Source organism: Populus alba, chromosome 11 (genome assembly GCF_005239225.2).
Source record: "Populus alba chromosome 11, ASM523922v2, whole genome shotgun sequence".
Taxonomy (NCBI): Eukaryota; Viridiplantae; Streptophyta; class Magnoliopsida; order Malpighiales; family Salicaceae; genus Populus; species Populus alba.
The window spans coordinates 11,077,766-11,097,761 of NC_133294.1; the positions used below are offsets into that span (position 1 = coordinate 11,077,766).

The following is a 19,996-nucleotide window of genomic DNA, read 5'->3' on the forward strand; positions in this document are numbered from 1 at the left end:
AATTTTCCAATCGCAAAAACAAACAGGACATAAATTAATGCTTTTTAATGCTTTATGATGATTTTTACGTGTTTATATTAAAATATAAAAAATATAAAAAAGTAAATCAAATATATTTTTAAGTAAAAATTTATTTTAAAAAAATACATTGCCATTCTAAACACCTCCGAAGCGTGTGGTTACTTCCCCATGCAATCCAAATAAAAAATAATTAAAATGTAAAACAAATTGGGCCAAACAGACTGAGCCCAACTTGATAGCCGGGTCTCCCAAGTCCCAACGCTGCACAAAAGAGCCTGCGGGGAGAACAAACTTGTTTTTTCATTTGACCAGGGACTTTTTTTTGAAAAAGAAAAAGTTGTTGTGATTAGAAGGTTCAGAAAAGAACGGACCTCTTCCGTTGTGTTGGTGGCTGTCCTCTTCAATGGGTAATATCCCTGCTCTCTTGCATTATTTTCAACTATCATCCTTGATACATACACCATCCATATGAAAACTATCCGCATCGAATCTAGTTTTGTTTTTCTTCGATTAAATTAGTTAACTTTTAAATTTGTACGTAAGCGATGGCGAATCTATACACCCCCCCTCTCTCTATTTTTTGTTTTTCTTTAAGGGTTTTCTCGTTGAATTTGTGAAGTATTGTCTTTATGGTTCCTCTGGTTGACGAGGACGGAGTTGTCTGCTTCTTCGTTTTAACCACTCGCCTAGGATTTTGATATTCTCTCTCTCTTATACACTATCTATCCGTTTAGTGAACTGATAAAAAAAAGAAAAGAAAAGAAGGTGTTGGTTAGCTCCTTCTCTCCCTCTCTCTGAAATTCTCGCCCTTTTTTTTTTTTTTTTTTTTTTTAATTTTTTCCCTTAAAGATTAGAACACAGTGTTCTTTGTATCATCAATTATTGTTTTAGTTCTATGGCTAATATTGATATGATAATAATTAAAATTTGTTGTCTTGTCATTTGTTTTTGGTGATTTTCACTAACGTTAACTTGATGATTAGCCAAAATTTTCTGTTTCAATTTTTCTTTTTAGTATTTAACACCTTATGTCTGTTTAATTAAAATATATATTTTTTAAGATATATTTTTGCAGGTCTAATTTCTATGGAAATGAGGAATTAAATAAGCACAAGAGAAGAGAAGAGAAGAGAAGAGAAGTGAAGATGGGATTTGAAGCATTGGATTGGTACTGCAAACCAGTGAGAGATGGGGTGTGGACTAAAGCAGTGGAAAATGCATTTGGAGCGTGCACACCTTGTGCCACCGACACTCTGGTGGTCTCCCTTTCTTATCTAGTTCTCATGGCACTTTGCTTCTATAAAATCTGGCTTACCAAGAAAGACTTCAAGCTCCAAAGATTCTGTTTGAGGTCTAAGTGGTATGCCTATTTGCTGGCTCTGCTTGCTCTTTATTCCACCGCCGAGTCCTTGTACAGATTGGTCATGGGTATTTCGGTTCTCAATTTAGATGGACAAACAGGCCTTGCTCCATTTGAGGTTTGCTTCTCCTCTTTTGCCTTTTCACTTATTTTTTTATTCATCTGGATAAACAATGGCATTGTTTTAAATCTTAGTGTCTTAATTTATATCGTGGAAAATTTTATGCGTGTGGCTCAACTCTCATACATGATAAAGAAAAGAGGATGAAAGCTATGATGGCCAGGCCTTGGAATTTAGATTACTTTGGGGATGATAAAAAGCATCACATTTCTCCTTTGGAGGTTATTTTCCATGCTTTTGGCACCCCCATGTAAAAAATTATCAAGAAGCACCTCTAAGTATACAACCCAAAACTACTTTACAAGAACACCTTTGTCTGCATTGCAATAATAGCTGAAATGGATTGCAAAAATGTAGTTTCAGCTTGCAAACTTCATATTTATTACTGTAGGTTGCGATAATTAGACTAAAAAAACCATTAAATCCTTGTTCTTCTTTTTTTTTACCTTTTTAATCCTATGCCCTAGGCCACAATCACAGGTTAAAAAAACAGGAATTTAATTTCCCTTTGGTATTTTCAGCCCAAGGCAACAACAACAATATTATGACGCATTTCTGATTTTTTCTTATTGTGGATGCCTCTGCCATGATGTGTTTCAGCCAGTCCGTATTTGGTTTCGTGTTCTTTTTAGTACGCAAATGTATCCTTGGTCTAATGCTGTTTCTCCTTTCTCAAGTAAATTTTTTCTGGTTTATTTTTCTTATACATTTGATTAGCAGTAGCATGTACATTTAAATCATCACTAGATTAAGAGTGGGTGAGGTTAATTAGCAGACGTAAGGTATGATCCTACTTTGGTAAGCTAATTTTGATGTTCATAGTCAAATAATATTCATTTCATCTTCTTGTTGACAGATTGTTTCCTTGATTATTGAGGCCCTTGCTTGGTGCTCCTTGCTGGTTATGATTGTTGTAGAAATTAAAGTCTATATTCGTGAATTTCGATGATTTGTTCGATTCGGGGTCATTTATACTTTGGTGGGTGATGCAGTGATGCTCAATCTTATCCTCACAGTAAAGGAGTTCTATAACAAGTTTGTATTTCCAATTTATAGGTGCTTTTAGTTTATACATTTGATTGGGAAAAGGCAAACTCACAATTTTAATTGTTTTTGCAGTGCTGTACTGCATCTATACATGAGTGAGGTCATTGTTCAGGTTTGCTTCTATTTACCTATTCTATCCTCAAGTTTGAAGGATACTCCTGCTTTTGGTTCCCCATATCCTTCTAATATTTACTTGGGCTCTTAAGTGCTAAGCTGGTAACTAGTCGAATGCCCCCATGATGTGTGGGTGGTCCAATCTTACACTTCACCATGCTTTCTGCTAATTCATGTAATTATTTTTATTTTTATTATTTTCTCCATGTCAGACAGGAATTGTATATGTAATTGAAGTTTTAATCCATCTGACTCAAACCCTATTCAAAATTTAAATTGCGTAGTGAGTACCTCAAACTTGTTTCATATGACACCTATTAGATCCAAAAATAACTATTGAACCCAATTAAACACTTCAGAGTCTCTTCAACCCTAATTCAAACATTATAAAGTTTATTGATTGAAATAAATTAAAAAATTTCACATCATTAAGCATGAAAAGGAAAAAGCAACATAATAATTTCAAAGTATGTGTATGAAATTATTCCACAAAATTGTTGATGCATATTCAATTTAAATTCTTATTTGATTTCAACTTTTGAAAGAAATATTAAAAATTATATCATATGATTTCATAATTTGATCAAGAAATTGCTTGCTTGAAAAATAATAAGGGTGTTGATGACACAATTTAACTCTTGTATTTTCATAACTTTCTAAACAATTTTAGGAATTTGATTAGGGTGGATCAGTATTAGAGGCAATTTTTTCCTCGTCGTACACTTACAAATATGCAATATATATGTTAAACTAAGCCTTGTAACATATACCACTATTGGTATAACTAAAAACTATTAACAACAATGAAATTTTGATTTAAAGTTTGTGGTTCAAAATTTTCTATTATTTTCTCTTTATTCAACATAATGCTAATGTTTTGAAGCTTGGATTGGTTATGTCTATGCTTTCTCAATTTTTGCTGGAGTGGTATGATCTCTTTTAATCAATGTTGAGTTGAACATTCTGATTTTTATTTTCATAAGGCATGCTGCTTTTGATAACTTGAAATGCCATGCATTTTTGTAGTGAAGAGTTTGGCTAGAATTGCCTACAACTTTGATGAGACTCGTGACATTAGGAGGGTTCATGAATCAACAAACAGAAAAGTTTGCATGATTGTTGTAGAAATTTGTTGTTTTATTTCTCGATGATAGTCCTCTGCCTTAGCCCTTACTAAGTTATGCTGCTGCCCCATTCATTTGGAAAGTTAGAGCATCTCCTGCTATTAGAATAGAGGCATTAAATAATGCAATAATTTTATTTTTTGATACAAGTAGTGAAATAGTATCTACGAGTGTTTACTCTGTCAAAAAACAAGGTTTTCAATTTATGTTATATCCCCCAAGCTTTGGAGGTTTTTTAGTTAATTTTTATGAAAAATTATTAGAACTCTGGCAAGGTATTTAATAGTATCATGATGAAATTGAATTATGGAATAGAACTCCTTTTGTTCCATAATGTGTGGCCATGTTTTGTTTTTGTAACTTTGTAAGGAGACATGATTTGCTAATTTTTTTTTAAATGGTTGTGTTACTGTTCACAATATGAAGGGCAAATTTGGAAACATAGATATTGCAAGGTACTATATTTGGAAGTGGACACTTAAATTGGGACATGTTACAGGACTAGTGGCCACTTATCATGGGGCTGAGTATAATTAACTTTGTGATTAGAAATGGTCAATGTTGCTTTTGTTGTCATGTAAGAAGAATAGTTTTTTCTTCATATGATTTCTTATCTTTATCATTCGGGGATGGCTTGGTTAGCTCTAGCTCATGCATTTGAAAATTCAACTTGAGATTTATTTCATATAATAAGAAATCTAACAAAGGGAATAGGGAGGGAAACAATATGGAAAATGAACTGATGCCCTTGTTCAATCCAAATAGTTTAAAATTGGACATTACTTCCACCTACATATCCCTGTCAAATTGTCACCATGCTCTTGTTTTTATTAATGGATTATCAATAAGAACTCAGAATCTCTTATTTGGGGTAATCTTATCCAGGTATTTGGTGTGTTATGTGAAGCACAGTATTTTCAGAATGTCATGCGTGCTGGTTACCGCCTGAGAGCAACTTTGGTAATTTCATTTTCTTGCTGACCTTTTGATGCATGCAGTTTATGATTTTTTATTTTTGGATGTGGTGTCATCAAACACAACTAAACAGTATCGCCATTTTGCTGCCATGCAACTCTTTCTTGCCTCCAACTAATTGGTGGAGGCAAATGGTAGCAGGGGAGTGCAAGTGTGGTTTGAAGAGAAAAATCGGTCACTTCTTCAAGAGCTAACCCTGCATTATTTTTTCTCATTGGTCATGCCTGACCTGAAAGCTTAGACATGATTTATCTGTGTGACCAGTGCTTTTTAGGTTGCTGCCGTGTTTCGAAAATCTCTAAGGCTGACCCACGAAGGTCAGCGGAAGTTTGCATCTGGAAAAATAACCAACTTGATGACAACTGATGCTGAAGCACTTCAGGTGTGCTTGCTCAGTATCTCTTCTGTATGCATATATAATGTTCTTGATTGTTGAATATTACTGCATGTGCTTTCATAATCTGACATGGAAGGGTGGGTTTAAGATTCTGTGTTAGAGCAATCTCATGTCAAAAATTCATGTAGTGCACTATTTATCTATTGTGCCTGCGCGCAACTATACCTATATTTACAACAACAAAAAAAAAAAAAAAAAAGAAAGAAAAAGCGGTTGCTGTTCAATTATAACCCTGTTGATGTAGGTTTTGAGAAGGAAATTATGATTAATGTTTCAATCTTTGACAATTTGGTGAAACTGGCTGTTTTGAAGCCTGAGAACACATAAGTGTGTGAATACATCTTGTTAATGTTTGTAAAGGAGAACCAGTAACCTAAATACTCGAACTACTAAGGAGCCTGTCAATATTAATACCTGTAACACATCCTTTCATGTGCAAACTTGTTTGGACTTTGCATGAAGACAGAGACATGTATAGGTTCTTGGGTTTGAGGGTTGGAGTGTAACGCTTGTAGTCTGAGGGGCTGTTATGTAAAAAAGAAAAATGAGAAGAGCGTTGTAGGTTCCTGAAAGGAATGAGGCTGAAGTTTAAAACCTATAGTTTGAGGTATGCATTATGTAAAAACGATGCTGGAAAAATGTTTCAGGATCCTTAAAAGAAGGTTCTTTTAGCCAACTTAGGTTTGTCCACCCCTGGCTCCTATATGCATCCCTAAAGCATGGATCCCAGTGCATACCTATTTCTTCATGGTGATTAAATTTTATAGTAGAGGTGATGGGGAAAGAAGAACAAATATATCAGAAACTAGTCCAATGTGCAGGAAAGTTAATTTTGTATGATTGTCATAGATATCTAGTACTACTTAGGAATATTATTATTCACTATGTAGTCGTTACTATAGGAATATAGTGTATTTCTTTTTACTAGGTTTTTCTGTTCACATTGGGATTAGATATTTTTTTTCCACCTCTTACTATTATTAGGATTAGTTTTCCTATTTAACATAGGAAATTTATGAAAATCTGTCAAAATTACCTTAATATGACTTTATTGAGGATACATGTAACATGAAGAATAAACTGGCTCAAGGCATGCCACATGTAAGTTCAAAGTTCTTTTTTTGGATTAAAGTTTGATCTTGATTTAGTTAACTTCCCTCATTGGTACCACAACTAATTTGCTTATTGCTATCAACAGCAAATATGCCAATCACTTCACACTTTGTGGTCAGCTCCATTCCGTATTATTGTCGCCATGGTTCTTCTTTATCAGCATTTGAATGTTGCTTCTCTTCTCGGCGCACTAATGCTAGTTCTTCTGTTCCCCATACAGGTTTATGGGTTTGCCTTATTTCCCTCATCGTTCCTTATTTTAATAGTGTTGTTTTCATGGTGCATGTGTCTTTTAATTTGATCATCTTTTCATTCCCTAGCAATATGTTTCATTTGCAAGCATAAGTTTGCAGTAGTCATCTTTGTTTGCGTTCTGTTCTTGTTCTTGTTTTCTTTTTTAAATCTTTGACCTTCAACAATCTTTTGACGTTGTAGTTTCTGTAGATTTTACTTTTGATAACACTCTTTAGTTGGATGAATGTTTCTGATGATCTTCCTTCATCTATATTATTCGTAACTTTTGTTCTCTTAGACCATGTTGTGGAGTCTAGAAGGGTTACTTTATTCTGTTTCCCTTTGCCCCAGGGTCAATTCATTTATACTTGCTGTATGAGTGCACAATCTTTTTAATTTTTTGTGGTGTCATGCTTTGGGTGCTTTTTGGGAGTTTCACAGGTTTATAACCAGCTTGATTGGGCTACTCTTATATGATTTCACTTTGCTTTGCTTTCATGATTTGGAGGATGAATTGTTCCCCAACATGATTTTGTATTTATCTTCAGCCAATCAAGATACATCTTTCATCTAACGAATACTATACTGAAATGCACGCAATCCATAATGGTTAGCTTCCATTACTAGAAAAATATACAGGAACAATTTATTGGTTCAAGTCCTACTCTTGAATGGCTTGTTCAATTTCTAATTCTTATGGGTCTCCATGGCCTAAAAAAACAGAATGGCCTCTTATTGACCCAAGGACTGATGTGACCTGTCACAACCAGTCCCAAGCCATGAAGTAAATTTTTTTGGGGACCCAAGGGACCCAACCCGCTATTCTGTAAATACCAAAAAAAGGAAAGAATGAACAAGTATATTTTTGCATTCATTTTTCTAGAATTGGCCCTCCGTCATGAGAAGCCCTAGGTCGCGAAGCTATTTAGGCAAAAACATGCAATGAATAAAGAAGAGAAAATTGCACAGTTCATTTGGTGTGATTTTACTAGGAGAGTCGAAAATGAAATAGTGTCAACAGAATGCAGAATATAGAATCTCTTCTGCCAAACCATATTATGTTTGACCCTAGAGAACAGTCTGAAGGAGTATCCAATCCTAGATATCTTGATGAAAAATGTGTATGTACTAGTGTGTGTTGATCAACCTAAATCTGAATGGATTGGCTAACTATGCAATTTTTATACTGCTGGGACTGAAGTAACAGAATGGTTCGAATTGCCTTCACCTTTCGACTAGGCTTTCATTATATAGGAAAAGTTGTGCTGTACATAGTAATTACAAAGAGGAAATATAGGAAGCTAAATATAGTAAGGTAAATTTCCTATTTAAGCATTTACGCATTTATATTCCTATTTAAGCATTTACAGCTGTATGCTTGACTTCAGCCTTTCTATTGACATGAACTTCTCGTAGAACTCATTTCCACTGCAGAACTCATTGAACATTCTTCTCCAATGCTATTGGATTAGTTCATGTGTCATGTGCAATTACAGAGTTGAAGGGACACAGCACTTTTTTTTTATCAAAAAATGAAAAGAAAAACTTTTCTACTTTTTTCAACGAAACATCCTTGATGATGCATGCTGTAAAAGAGTGCATAATTTATCTGAGTGTTTGAGGCCTTTTTAAGATCTGATGATGCTGTATTTGACAGTTTGTTTTGTGCCTCTGTACCTTAGTCATCTCCTAAGTCACAAAAGCCCTAATTTTTCCATCTTTTGTTTGGTAAAGACATTTGTTATAAGCAGAATGCAGAAGTTATCTAAGGAGGGTTTGCAGCGTACAGACAAGAGAATTGGCCTCATGAATGAAATTTTGGCTGCAATGGATACTGTGAAGTATGATTATTTTGCTATGAGTTCCTTGTTTCATATGGTTTTGTTCCTGACTATCTGATTTTGCTGAAATGGTTTAGATGTTATGCATGGGAAAGTAGCTTCCAGGCTAAAGTTCAAGGTGTTAGGGATGATGAATTATCATGGTTCCGAAAAGCATCTCTACTAGGAGCGGTATGCCAAGAATATTTTTAGCAAAGTTTCCATTCTTATATTTGATAAAATTTTCGTTTCTTTCTCACTTTGCCGTTTGAAAATTCTATAATATTAGTGTCACCTTTCTCTATTGTTGTTTAAATTGTTAGTTTGGTACTCTCGTTACTCATATCTTGATTTTGGCATTGCATGCATGTCTCCTGGACGTGCTCACTTAGCTTGAAATAAACAGCCGCATACATGTTTTGATTTGTTTCACCACTATCTGTGTCAAACACATGGATGTGAGTTGTAGTGCATGATCCCAATTGATGCTTCAAAATGATAGCTTGAATAGCAGAACTGATTTCAAGAGAAGATGCTGCTTCTTGATATGGATCTGGTGAACATTTATAGAACAAAGAAACCCAGTACCTGGTGATATAAGACTGGTAGAAATGGAAATAGACGATCAAAGAATTCCTTGTAGGAGAGGGATTAATTGAACAGTGGAAAGAGCACCCAATCGGAGAGGGCTGAAGAAATGATAGAAAACCCCATAAAAGAGGGTAGTAACAAAACAGAAGAAGCAATCTCAAATCCGAGTCTATTTCTATCTTAAACACCAAGAAACCTAGTAACCTAAACCAACTAGGAAATTATTTTCCTAATGAATATTATTTTTAATAAAAGTAAACCATGCATAGCTTCCTAAAATAATGAAACTCTAGCATTACTAAATTACAAACATAGAAACAAATTGTAAAAAAAAACAACAAAGACATAAAAGTTATTTCCCTACATCACCTACTTTCAGAAAAATACAGAAAAAGAGAAAGGAAAGAAACAACAAAACAGGGCATAGCCTTGTTCGGGTAGGAAGCCTACTTGAGGCCACCATTGACTTGAGGACTAGAGGAAAAACACATCTAGAAGAAATGCAATCAAAGTGCAAAATCAGAAACTGACAGTATAAGACAACTTCATTGATTGAATGTTGATTCCCAGGAGGAAACTTGTTTATATATGGAAATGTATTGGGTTATTCTACACCTTAGAAGTTTTCTAGTTTCAAATGTTATACATAGATCATGGGTGATCAATTGATAGTATTTGCTGCTGCTAATTATTTGTGGGTTTTTCTGTGAGGTCACCATCACTTTTTTGCTTATGCATGTTTCCAATTATTTCCTTGTTCTGCAGTGTAATAGTTTCATACTAAAAAGCATTCCAGTTATGGCGACTGTGATTTCGTTTGGCATGTACACTTTGCTTGGTGGAAATCTGACACCTGCAAGGGCATTTACATCTCTATCTCTGTTTGCTGTGCTTCGCTTTCCCCTCTCCATGCTTCCTAATATGATTACTCAGGTTTTGTCTTCCTTCTTTATTGTATCTCTTATAGTCCTGCTTACTGCTGAGATATTGCTTATGGTATTTATGCGTGGAGAGAGATAACTATGATGGCTGTTTTTTTCTGTCATTAATTTAGCTTCTATTTATCATGCTGTTAACTACTTAAGTTTAGCTGTTTAGATTGATTTCATTACTGAAATTGACTTAGTTCTTTCTTTTAAACTAATGTTGCATTAGCTGAAATAGAATACATTATGCTAAAACAGTTTAGCCAGGAAGCCATAGCCTGATCCAATGGCAAGAGTATTGGGCTTGCAACCATGAAGATGCAAGTCTGAATTTTGAGAACACTGCTTCATGCCAAAAGCTGGCAGTAGGCACTTTCTGAACTCTCCTACCAGGAATTTACTATGGTGGGACAGCAGATGTCTTTTTCTACAAAACTTTAGCCAGCCACAATCTGATCCTTGGCACATTAACACAAAGGACTGATAATTTGAAGATGACACTCTAGAAAAACTGACATATAGAGAATTGATCGTATGTCTTTTAAATAACCCTATCTTTTTTTCTTTTCAATATTCCAACAACTTTTTGGTGGTCAGCTTTTAATTTTGTAATTAGTCCAAACCAAGGCACGTAAATAATATGTTCTATTCAGCAACTGTCCTTTTTGTTTCTAATCATATTTAATTCCATTTCATTTACATTACTGATTGATTGCTGCTGTATAATTGTATATTGCACTTAGTTAAATGATTTGATAGCTCAGATATTGTTATTCATGATATTGATCTATACTGAGTTCATTTAATTGAACCAACTGCTTGGTCCACATTCCCCCGCCTTGTTTTGCTCTTTTGGTTTCTAATGGTTTTAATCTTACAGGTGGTAAATGCAAATGTGTCCTTAAAGCGTCTGGAGGAACTATTTTTAGCTGAAGAGAGAATCCGTCTACCGAACCCTCTTCTTGATCCTTGGTTACCAGCCGTTTCCATCAAGAATGGATACTTTTCTTGGGATTCAAAGGTTTCATGCATCAACTATAGTGCTTATGCATTACTCATGTTTTCTCTAGTTATGCTTGCACATGCAATTGCATTTTATTGCATCAATCATTTATGTATGATATCATCTTCTTATGGATTAGCAGGATTGCTTGTTAGGTTCAACTATGCATTTCTGTAAATATACAAATTCAGTAATCATATTTGAGCTTGGATTGGGTGTTTCACAATTCAGTGCTACTCTTTCTGCTGCATCTTGCTGTTGGATGAAATGCTAATTATCTGTCCTATATGCATGCGTTAGGAAAAATGAAGTTCCCCTTTAGACTTGCATGCCTACTGTTTGTTCCTAAGATGTAGAAATGATTACACATGACTAGTTATCAACATTAGCTATACATACATGCAGTATCTAATTGTATGGAGAATTTAACACAAGTATAGTTTCATTTTTGTAATTCATCCTATAGTTATTGGGAGTACAATGTTAATACATTTATTTCCAGCTCACTTCTTTATGCGGACATGGTTCTGGCTTTGATATAGTGCATGTTCGCTAGTTATTGGCACTTGTAACCATTAAGATTTTGGTTTTGTTTCCAGGCAGAGAGACACACATTGTCAAATATCAATTTGGATGTACCAATTGGTAGCCTAGTTGCAGTTGTTGGCAGCACTGGAGAGGGTAAGACCTCACTTGTTTCGGCAATGCTGGGGGAGCTTCCTGCAACATCAGATGCCAGTGTTGTTATTAGAGGAACAGTAGCTTATGTTCCACAAGTTTCCTGTATTTTTAATGCAACAGTAAGTTGTGCTTGCTTATGTTGTGTGCATGTATATTATTGTATGCTTGTCCTCTGTGTGAATATGTAAATTGGTCATGATAGCAGTTAGAGGTAATAACTAAAATCTTGTAATGAAGCTGTGTGTATTATATTAATGCATTCAAGGCGTATTATATTTTATTCAGTTAGGCTACATCATTTGAATTACTTTAAGTTCACTCGTTAATTAGTTGATTGTGTTTTCCTTCAATTATGTGAACTTGTAGTCTATCATTTCAGGTACGGGATAACATTCTCTTTGGATCTCCCTTTGATCCGGCAAGATATGAGAAGGCAATTGATGTGACTGCATTGCAACATGACCTTGATTTACTGCCTGTAAGCTATTTGTGAAACTTGTAAAACGGAGCTGTCTTATGGACTTCAAGATGTCTAATCATTATGCATTGTTTATTTTTCTCACCTGTTTGATTACTAGGGTGGTGATCTTGCCGAGATTGGTGAAAGAGGTGTGAATATCAGTGGTGGGCAAAAGCAAAGAGTTTCCATGGCTCGGGCTGTATACTCCAATTCAGATGTTTATATTTTTGATGATCCCTTAAGTGCTCTGGATGCCCATGTAGGCCGACAGGTAAGCTCATTATTTAGAAATGACGCCGCTCTCTTTTCATGGTTGCTCCCAATTGAAAATATGATGTGACTTATGGTCCTGAGACACTGCATGCATGGGTTAATACTTTTCACTAATATTGATGAGAATTAAATATGGGTCTCTGATATCCATGCAGGGTCAATTGGTAGGATAGGCTTGACTTCTTCTAAATTTTAGGAATGAAATAAATTTTTGCACATGCATATGTCCATGTGAATATTCCTTGCAAACATAGTAGAGATTGGGACCAAAGAAAAATATCTATTGCAAGGAATGATCCTGCTGAAGCAGGATTCTAATTTCTAATATTGTTGGGAAGAGAATGCTGTATTGGGGTGGGGTTATGATTTCCACGTGCATATCCACGTGGACGGACAAGTCTTTGCAAATTTATTAGAGAAATAGGGAATGGAAAAGACAACTCTATTGCCAAGGAACGATCCTGCTGAAGTAGGATTCTACTATTCTAGCGTCTAATGCTGTGGGGAAGCGAACACTGTATTTGGGGTGGGGTTTTGATTGGTCTCATGTTCACACCAATGGATAATTTATGCTTTCCTAATGTCTTGAAGTTCTTGCAAAACTTCCTTTCACTTAGATGTGAGTTTATTATATTTGATTCTCATTTATAACCTGCTGTGCTGCTGGAGTGTGGGCTGGTAGACTCTCATTGCACTGCAGAGGTATCCAGGGTTCAACCTGAGAAATTGCCAGTGTGCATCTTGTAGGAAAAGAAATATACCTGCTTTCATCTTTTTGGGATGTCCTTGAGTCTTAGTAACACTTGCTGCATATGTTCTTAAAATTTGATCAAATAAGTTTATTTTTATTTCTGGAGCATCCGTATGCATACGGACAAACATACAAAAGTTTTTATACAATCTGATGCAGCAATTACTCTTTTAATGCTTAATCAATTCTTTATTATTAATGGGACCTACAATTCACCACCTACACTTGCCACACTCTGTTGGAATTTCAGTGTTATTTTTTAGTATGCATAGCAATTTCCTTATTTTATTCTAGCAAAGGTGATCTATGTGCAACTACCTATTATCTCCAGGTTTTTGATAAATGCATCAAGGGAGAATTAAGCTGGAAAACGAGAATTCTGGTCACAAACCAACTTCATTTTCTTTCTCAAGTTGATAGAATCATCCTGGTTCATGAGGGTACGGTCAAAGAGGAGGGCACCTTTGAGGACCTCTCTAATAATGGAATGCTGTTCCGGAAGCTGATGGGAAATGCAGGGAAAATGGAAGAATATGAAGAACAGGAAAATAATGAAATTGTTGATAATAAAACCTCTTCAAAGCAGGTTGCTAATGGGGTAATGAATAACTTGCCAAAGAATGTAAGTGGTACAAAGAAACCAAAAGAAGGCAAATCTGTTCTTATCAAGCAGGAAGAACGGGAAACAGGTGTTGTCAATTTGAAAGTGCTGACAAGGTAATAAAATACAGACTAAAATCTGGTGCTTCAATGTTGTGTTTTGTGAAACTGCAATTTTCGTTTTTATTTGAATGATATATATTGGAAGGCATGCAATGTACTTTTGGTGAATCCTCCCATCATAACTACCAGAACAATAAGTCATGCTAGTTGGAGATTCTCTATCCCATACCTCTTTCATGCCCTTAAGTACCTCAATTTGGATAGCTAGTTGAAGATAATTCTATTTCAATCTTATTCATATTCCCTATCTTCTGTCTCTAAAAAGGGCTTCATCACCTTTCTAGTGTCTGATCTTGCTGGAGACGTTTGTTCTTTTCTTTTTTGTGTGCAATAAATCATTGCTTCTCTAAAAGACTCGATTCTCCACAAAGTCTGAAAAGTATGAAAGCCCCCTGTTTTGCATAAATTATACTTGATTCAAACTTTAATCCCTAACAAGAAATCAACCATGGACATGTGTTCCTTGACCAAAAACAACTCTTGATTGATGAAATTAAACTGACCTTGGGTTCCATGAAAATTCTTCTCTAAATATGACAGCCACTCCATCATACTTTCGCATCAATTTGGATTGGTTGTAGAACTAAGGACAAGATTTTGTTAGTTTGCTCTATGATATTGGCCCCAATGTTTATTCTCATGCAGGTTAGTTTATGTTTGCTTTCTTTCCTTGTCTGTTCAATGTGAATCAGACTACTTTTGCTGCTGCTATTATGGAAAAACTCAATCTAGCCAGTTTTTTATCATCATGTCCTTCATTCATCTGAATTCTAGCAATTGCAATAATTTTTTTTATTTTAGTCATATCATACCATTCATCAGCATTTTGATTTCGAGATTTCATCATTTATTGTCATGGACACTGTTAAGGTACTTGGAAGTTTACAGCATAAAGTTTGTATCATGTCATGTTTGTTGAAATCAAAGAATATCAGAATATCTTGTAGATTGACGAGTAGTTCTGTATCTAGTAGGAGTTTGATGCAATGCTTTGCTTTGCTCCTAAATAGCTTTTATCATTTTTGTTCTCTTACTATTGCTATCATGAATTCTTGCTGCAGTATATCTAGGATAAAGAACATATTATAATGCTTCAGTTGCTTTTTGGAAGATAAATAATTTCTATCCTTGGATGCATTTTTATTTCTAAATGCATAGTTCTATCTAAGAACCATTTTGTTCTACAGAGCACAGCCCGTGAAGTAAAGCGACTGGATTCCATAACTAGATCGCCTGTTTATGCACAATTTGGAGAAGCTCTGAATGGTCTGTCAACTATTCGTGCATACAAAGCTTATGATCGGATGGCCAGCATAAATGGAAAATCAATGGACAACAATGTCAGATACACCCTTGTCAACATGGGTGCAAACCGCTGGCTGGCAATCCGGTTGGAAACATTAGGGGGCATTATGATTAGGTTTACAGCGACCTTTGCAGTTATGCAGAATGGGAGGGCAGATAACCAGCAGGCTTTTGCATCTACAATGGGTCTACTTCTCAGTTATGCTTTAAACATCACTAGTTTATTGACTGCTGTACTGAGACTTGCTAGTTTGGCCGAGAATAGCTTAAATTCTGTGGAACGGGTTGGCACATATATAGAGTTGCCATCAGAGGCTCCACTTGTTATTGAGAGCAATCGTCTAGATGGCCTTCATCAGGAGCAATCAAGTTTGAAGATGTTGTCTTACGTTACAGGCCTGAACTTCCACCAGTCTTGCATGGGTTGTCCTTCACTATTTTTCCTAGTGACAAGGTTGGGATTGTTGGAAGGACTGGTGCTGGAAAGTCCAGCATGCTCAATGCTTTATTTCGAATTGTAGAGCTGGAAAGAGGAAGGATTTTGATTGATGATTGTGATATTGCAAAGTTTGGATTAATGGATCTACGCAAAGTACTTGGTATCATACCACAGTCACCTGTTCTTTTTTCAGGTACACTGTCTAAAATCTTATTTTGAAGTTTGAACCATTATTATGATGAATTATACTTAGTTGACCGCCCTACTTACAATGATGGTGATCTTTGGGAGGCTTTGGAGAGGGCTCATTCGAAGATGTTATCCGAAGGAATTCCTTAGGACTGGATTCTGAGGTATATTTTGAGATTTTCCTTTTAATGTATCTCTCTTGTTGTTCAGGTATCTTTTGCTTCCAAAGGCTGATTTTATCATCTAGCATAACTATTGCACGGCAGCTTAGGGGTTTTATTCTGGTACTGTTTTATTGAGACAGTAAACAGTAACCCTAATAGGGACTTTAGGGTTTGAATTGATCTTTTGGTGGCTAATGGTTATAGGTTTGATTGGGTGTGAACGCGTGGATGTTTAGGAGTTCCAATGGAGGCTGTTTGATGGTGAGGATATGGGGGTTTGTTTGCTGCAAAACTGTAGAAAGATGGAAAGTTTTTCTAGGAGTCACACTTAGGAGGAAAAACTAAGCTTCGTACTTAAAGTTCTTAGGAGTTATTGCACCTTAAGAGAGATTGCATCACGCTTTCAAATGTATATAGTTGGAAGTTTTATTCATAAATTGGTGTGAACCCACCAGGAAGACACCACCAAACAAGAGACACAATCTTGAAGAAGGTTTTATTTTTATTCAATAATTCAATGAACTTATAACTGAATATCTAGATGTTTATATAGATGCATCAAACTAAATAAAATTATAAGTCTTAAATCCATAAGGATATGTTTGGTACACGGGACATTATAACAACACAAATTGTCCAATGAAGCTATTTGGTGTACACACACATGAAACAGGAAATGAGGTGGTTTCAATCCTGTCCCATAATTTTTTTTTTCTTGAACACCCCTAAGGATAAGCTTGTGTTGTAGTCTTTGTATGCTACCCATACTTATTTCTCTGAAATTGGAAAATATCATCGTTTTTTTTAGCTTTGGACTTTTTGCATATAACTTTTTATGAAAATAAATAAAATTAATGAAAATTTAATTATTTATGAAAAATAAAATAAAATAATTATTTCAACAATAATAAAATTTATTTACTTCAATTATTTAAAAAATAAAATACTTAGATTTATAATATCAAAATAAATAAAATAAAATAATAACTTTATTTGTGAAAATAATCAAATATATTAATAAATAAAAGACTACTTTTTAATTATGTAAAGAGCTATTTGTTAAACATATTTAACTTTTTTATGATCATTGTTAGACCTAACACAACCACCTAGCTAAAATCCCAGATCATCAACTCATGGGTCAACTTGCTAGGTTAGTGAGTTGATTCAATAGGTTAGTTATTGTAACTTCGACTTTCTAATATTAAAACTAAATTGAATCATTTAAAAAATAGGTCCAAGGTTTGAATTCTACTCTATGCAATTTTTTTTTCAAAGTCAACTTTTTGACCTGAAGTCATGGTTGGATTTGACTCGGTTGACTAGTTGTGATTGGATCAATACCTTTTATTGTTTTTTTTTTAATAAGGGGCAAAAAATGTATTACAAAAAAAAAATAATAGAACAGATGTTGTGGCTTAATCAATTGCACTTGCAATTTGGGCCATGGACTCAACCGGGTTAAAAAAATTGTTTACATAAATCTATAGTTAACCTAAATATACTGAAAGAAAAAACAACAAAAAAGATGTAAAAAAAACCTAGTAGCGCTGGCCCATGGCCTAGTGCCCTAAGTCTATGAATATAATAACCTAGGTGCGTGAGCCTGCAACCACAAACCCTCACGTCTGTGCTTGTATGTTTTTTCTCATTTAAAGGAGTGTACAACAAGTTGTTCGCTCTTTTTTTTTTAAAAAAAAAAAAAAAAATGGGCAGACGATTATCCCATAATTCGTCCACTACGGTAGTGCCCTGAAAATCAATTATGTAGGTTTTTTACCCAAAAAAATCTATTTTAACCCAAAAACACTTTACAAACACTCTTAAAACATCAGCAAACCAGCATATCAACCAAATAAATAAATAAATAAAGCCAACTCACAAAATTAACTTGAATCAAATCAGCCATTCTCGACTTAGAACTAGTTTTTTAAGTAATATTGAAGCTCAAAACAACCATTATGAAACATTTTAACCCAAAAATACTCTACAAACACTCTTGAAACATCAATAAACCAACATATCAACCTAATAAACCAAAAAAAGGCGAACTTAAAAAATCAACCTAAATAGAATCTCTTATTCTCAACTTAGATCTTGTTTTTTAAGCAAAATTAAAGCTCAAAGCAACTATTATAAGACTTCCCTCATTGAATGAATTTTGTTGACACCAATTTCAACCATTTTGATGGTCAGAATAATTGTCAATAATGTTTTGTGAGTGAGTAGACAATGCATCTTCAACAATAAAATCATTATACACTTAGTTTTTTTAAATTTAATAATTTGTAATAATAAAAAATGGATGAATTAGAGTAATTATATAAATTGAATAAACTTAATTAATTAAATAGTGATTGTTATTAAAATATATAAGAAGAAATGTTTTTAATCAAATGAGGGACTTTTTTAACATTTAAAAGAAAATAAATATTATGATTGGAAAACAAATGACAATTAAAACATATATTAAATAAAAATTAGTGATGTTCTCAAAGAAATTGGGTTTAATGATGAAATGGCGATGATTGAATGATAACAAAAAAAAAAATATGAATGTGTAATAAAATTATTACATTACATTATAAAATATACGAAAAGAAAACGGTCTATTACCGTAAAAATGGAAATTTTGTAATTCTTTTTAATTTTTATATTGTTGTTTATTTTTTAAATTATAAACTTTCAGTCTTATAATTTTTTACAAAATTTAATTTCGATCCAAAACTTTTTTATTTTTTATTTTTTAGCCTATAGTTTGAGAGAGAAGAGAGAGAGTGTTCCAACCTGTACTTTCACTTGTATTTTTATTTAATTTCAATGACCAAGTACATGGAGATTCGGATAAATTTTTTTTATTATATATATAAAGGAAAGCCCTAGCATCCCCATTACCTATTTGTAAATTTTTCATTTTTTGAAAATACAAGTATTTTTTCTCTATAGTACTAAATAACTCGATGACCCTAATTAAAAAATGAATGTCTTCAAAGGAAATTACTTGTGACATGTACAAAATTACATAATAAATTATAATGAACATTTGCATCATCTCAGTTGCTAACATTTTATATATATGATCAAAACCAATTTTATATTTTTTTCTTTAAGAATGTTGATCTTAAAGATAAATTTTCAAAATGTTACATTTTTTATTATTCCCGGATAAATTTTATTCCCATCATTTTATTCATCACATTATCACTCTTGCATCATGACAATTGTTTTCATTCATAATATAGTTTAAATCGTCACTATACAATTTATTCATTACAATTTTAAAATTGATTGGTCTTATTCAAATACTTTCATACAATGTTTCTTTTCACGTTGATATTATTTCACAACCATTTTTACTTCATGAATATATTTTATTTATACTAATATTATTATTTCACAACTCATGAAAACAATCTATTACCTCAACACATATAAATCATATGATTTTTTCCTCTCTCAACCACCTTTAGCACATATCGTAACTTATTGCACAATCAAGTCTAATTCCCATTGTTATTTAATTCATAACATATTTAATTCATGTCATCTTTTTACTTTCCGAGCATTTATTACATCTAAGATATATTGTACTTCAATCCATATCCCGTATCATATTGAGAAATTTTCTCCATTTATGTCATGTCCATTTTTATTATTTATAATTTATCATATAACATTTCATTATTTTTATACTTACAAGACATGCTCAAATCATTTTATTTTTTTGTTAAATTTTGTCGGTAGGGCTAATTTAATATCTAATCCTTAACTTGTCAACACAATCAAACTCATATACACCTTACTCTATTACTAGTTATTGTTGTTGTGAATTGGTCAGTCAAATAACTAATTAATCACTTTATATGACAAGCCTAACCATTTGGATATAATTTTGCATAACTATCTTTTAAAATTATATAATATACACTGTCAAAATTATGGTGGAGTTTTTCATATACTTGGACTATACCAAGTTATTGATACTTCATCAAAAATATCTCAATCCAATTCTAAAATCATGATTTACTACTAATGTTATGAGGTACTTGATAATTTCTTAACATCAAATACAATTAGCTTTATAAACAATGATTATTTAATATTATCTATTTTATATATATACCGCATCAATTACTAAATTGTTAATATATTATTTTAAATTTAA

General features: G+C 33.6%; 1 protein-coding gene and 1 pseudogene across 1 annotated transcript; both read left to right on the forward strand.

Moving 5' to 3' along the window:
• The first annotated feature begins 306 nt into the window (after nt 1-306).
• LOC118035381 (ABC transporter C family member 2-like) lies at nt 307-16,365 on the forward strand (annotated as a pseudogene).
• On the forward strand, nt 14,936-16,365 carry LOC140954298 (ABC transporter C family member 2-like). Its single transcript, XM_073412595.1, has 4 exons — nt 14,936-15,237; nt 15,561-15,671; nt 15,770-15,831; nt 16,036-16,365. Exons 1-4 carry the CDS (start codon nt 15,039-15,041, stop codon nt 16,039-16,041), a joined length of 378 nt encoding a protein of 125 aa, XP_073268696.1. The 5' UTR covers nt 14,936-15,038; the 3' UTR covers nt 16,042-16,365.
• Nucleotides 16,366-19,996: the final 3,631 nt, after the last annotated feature.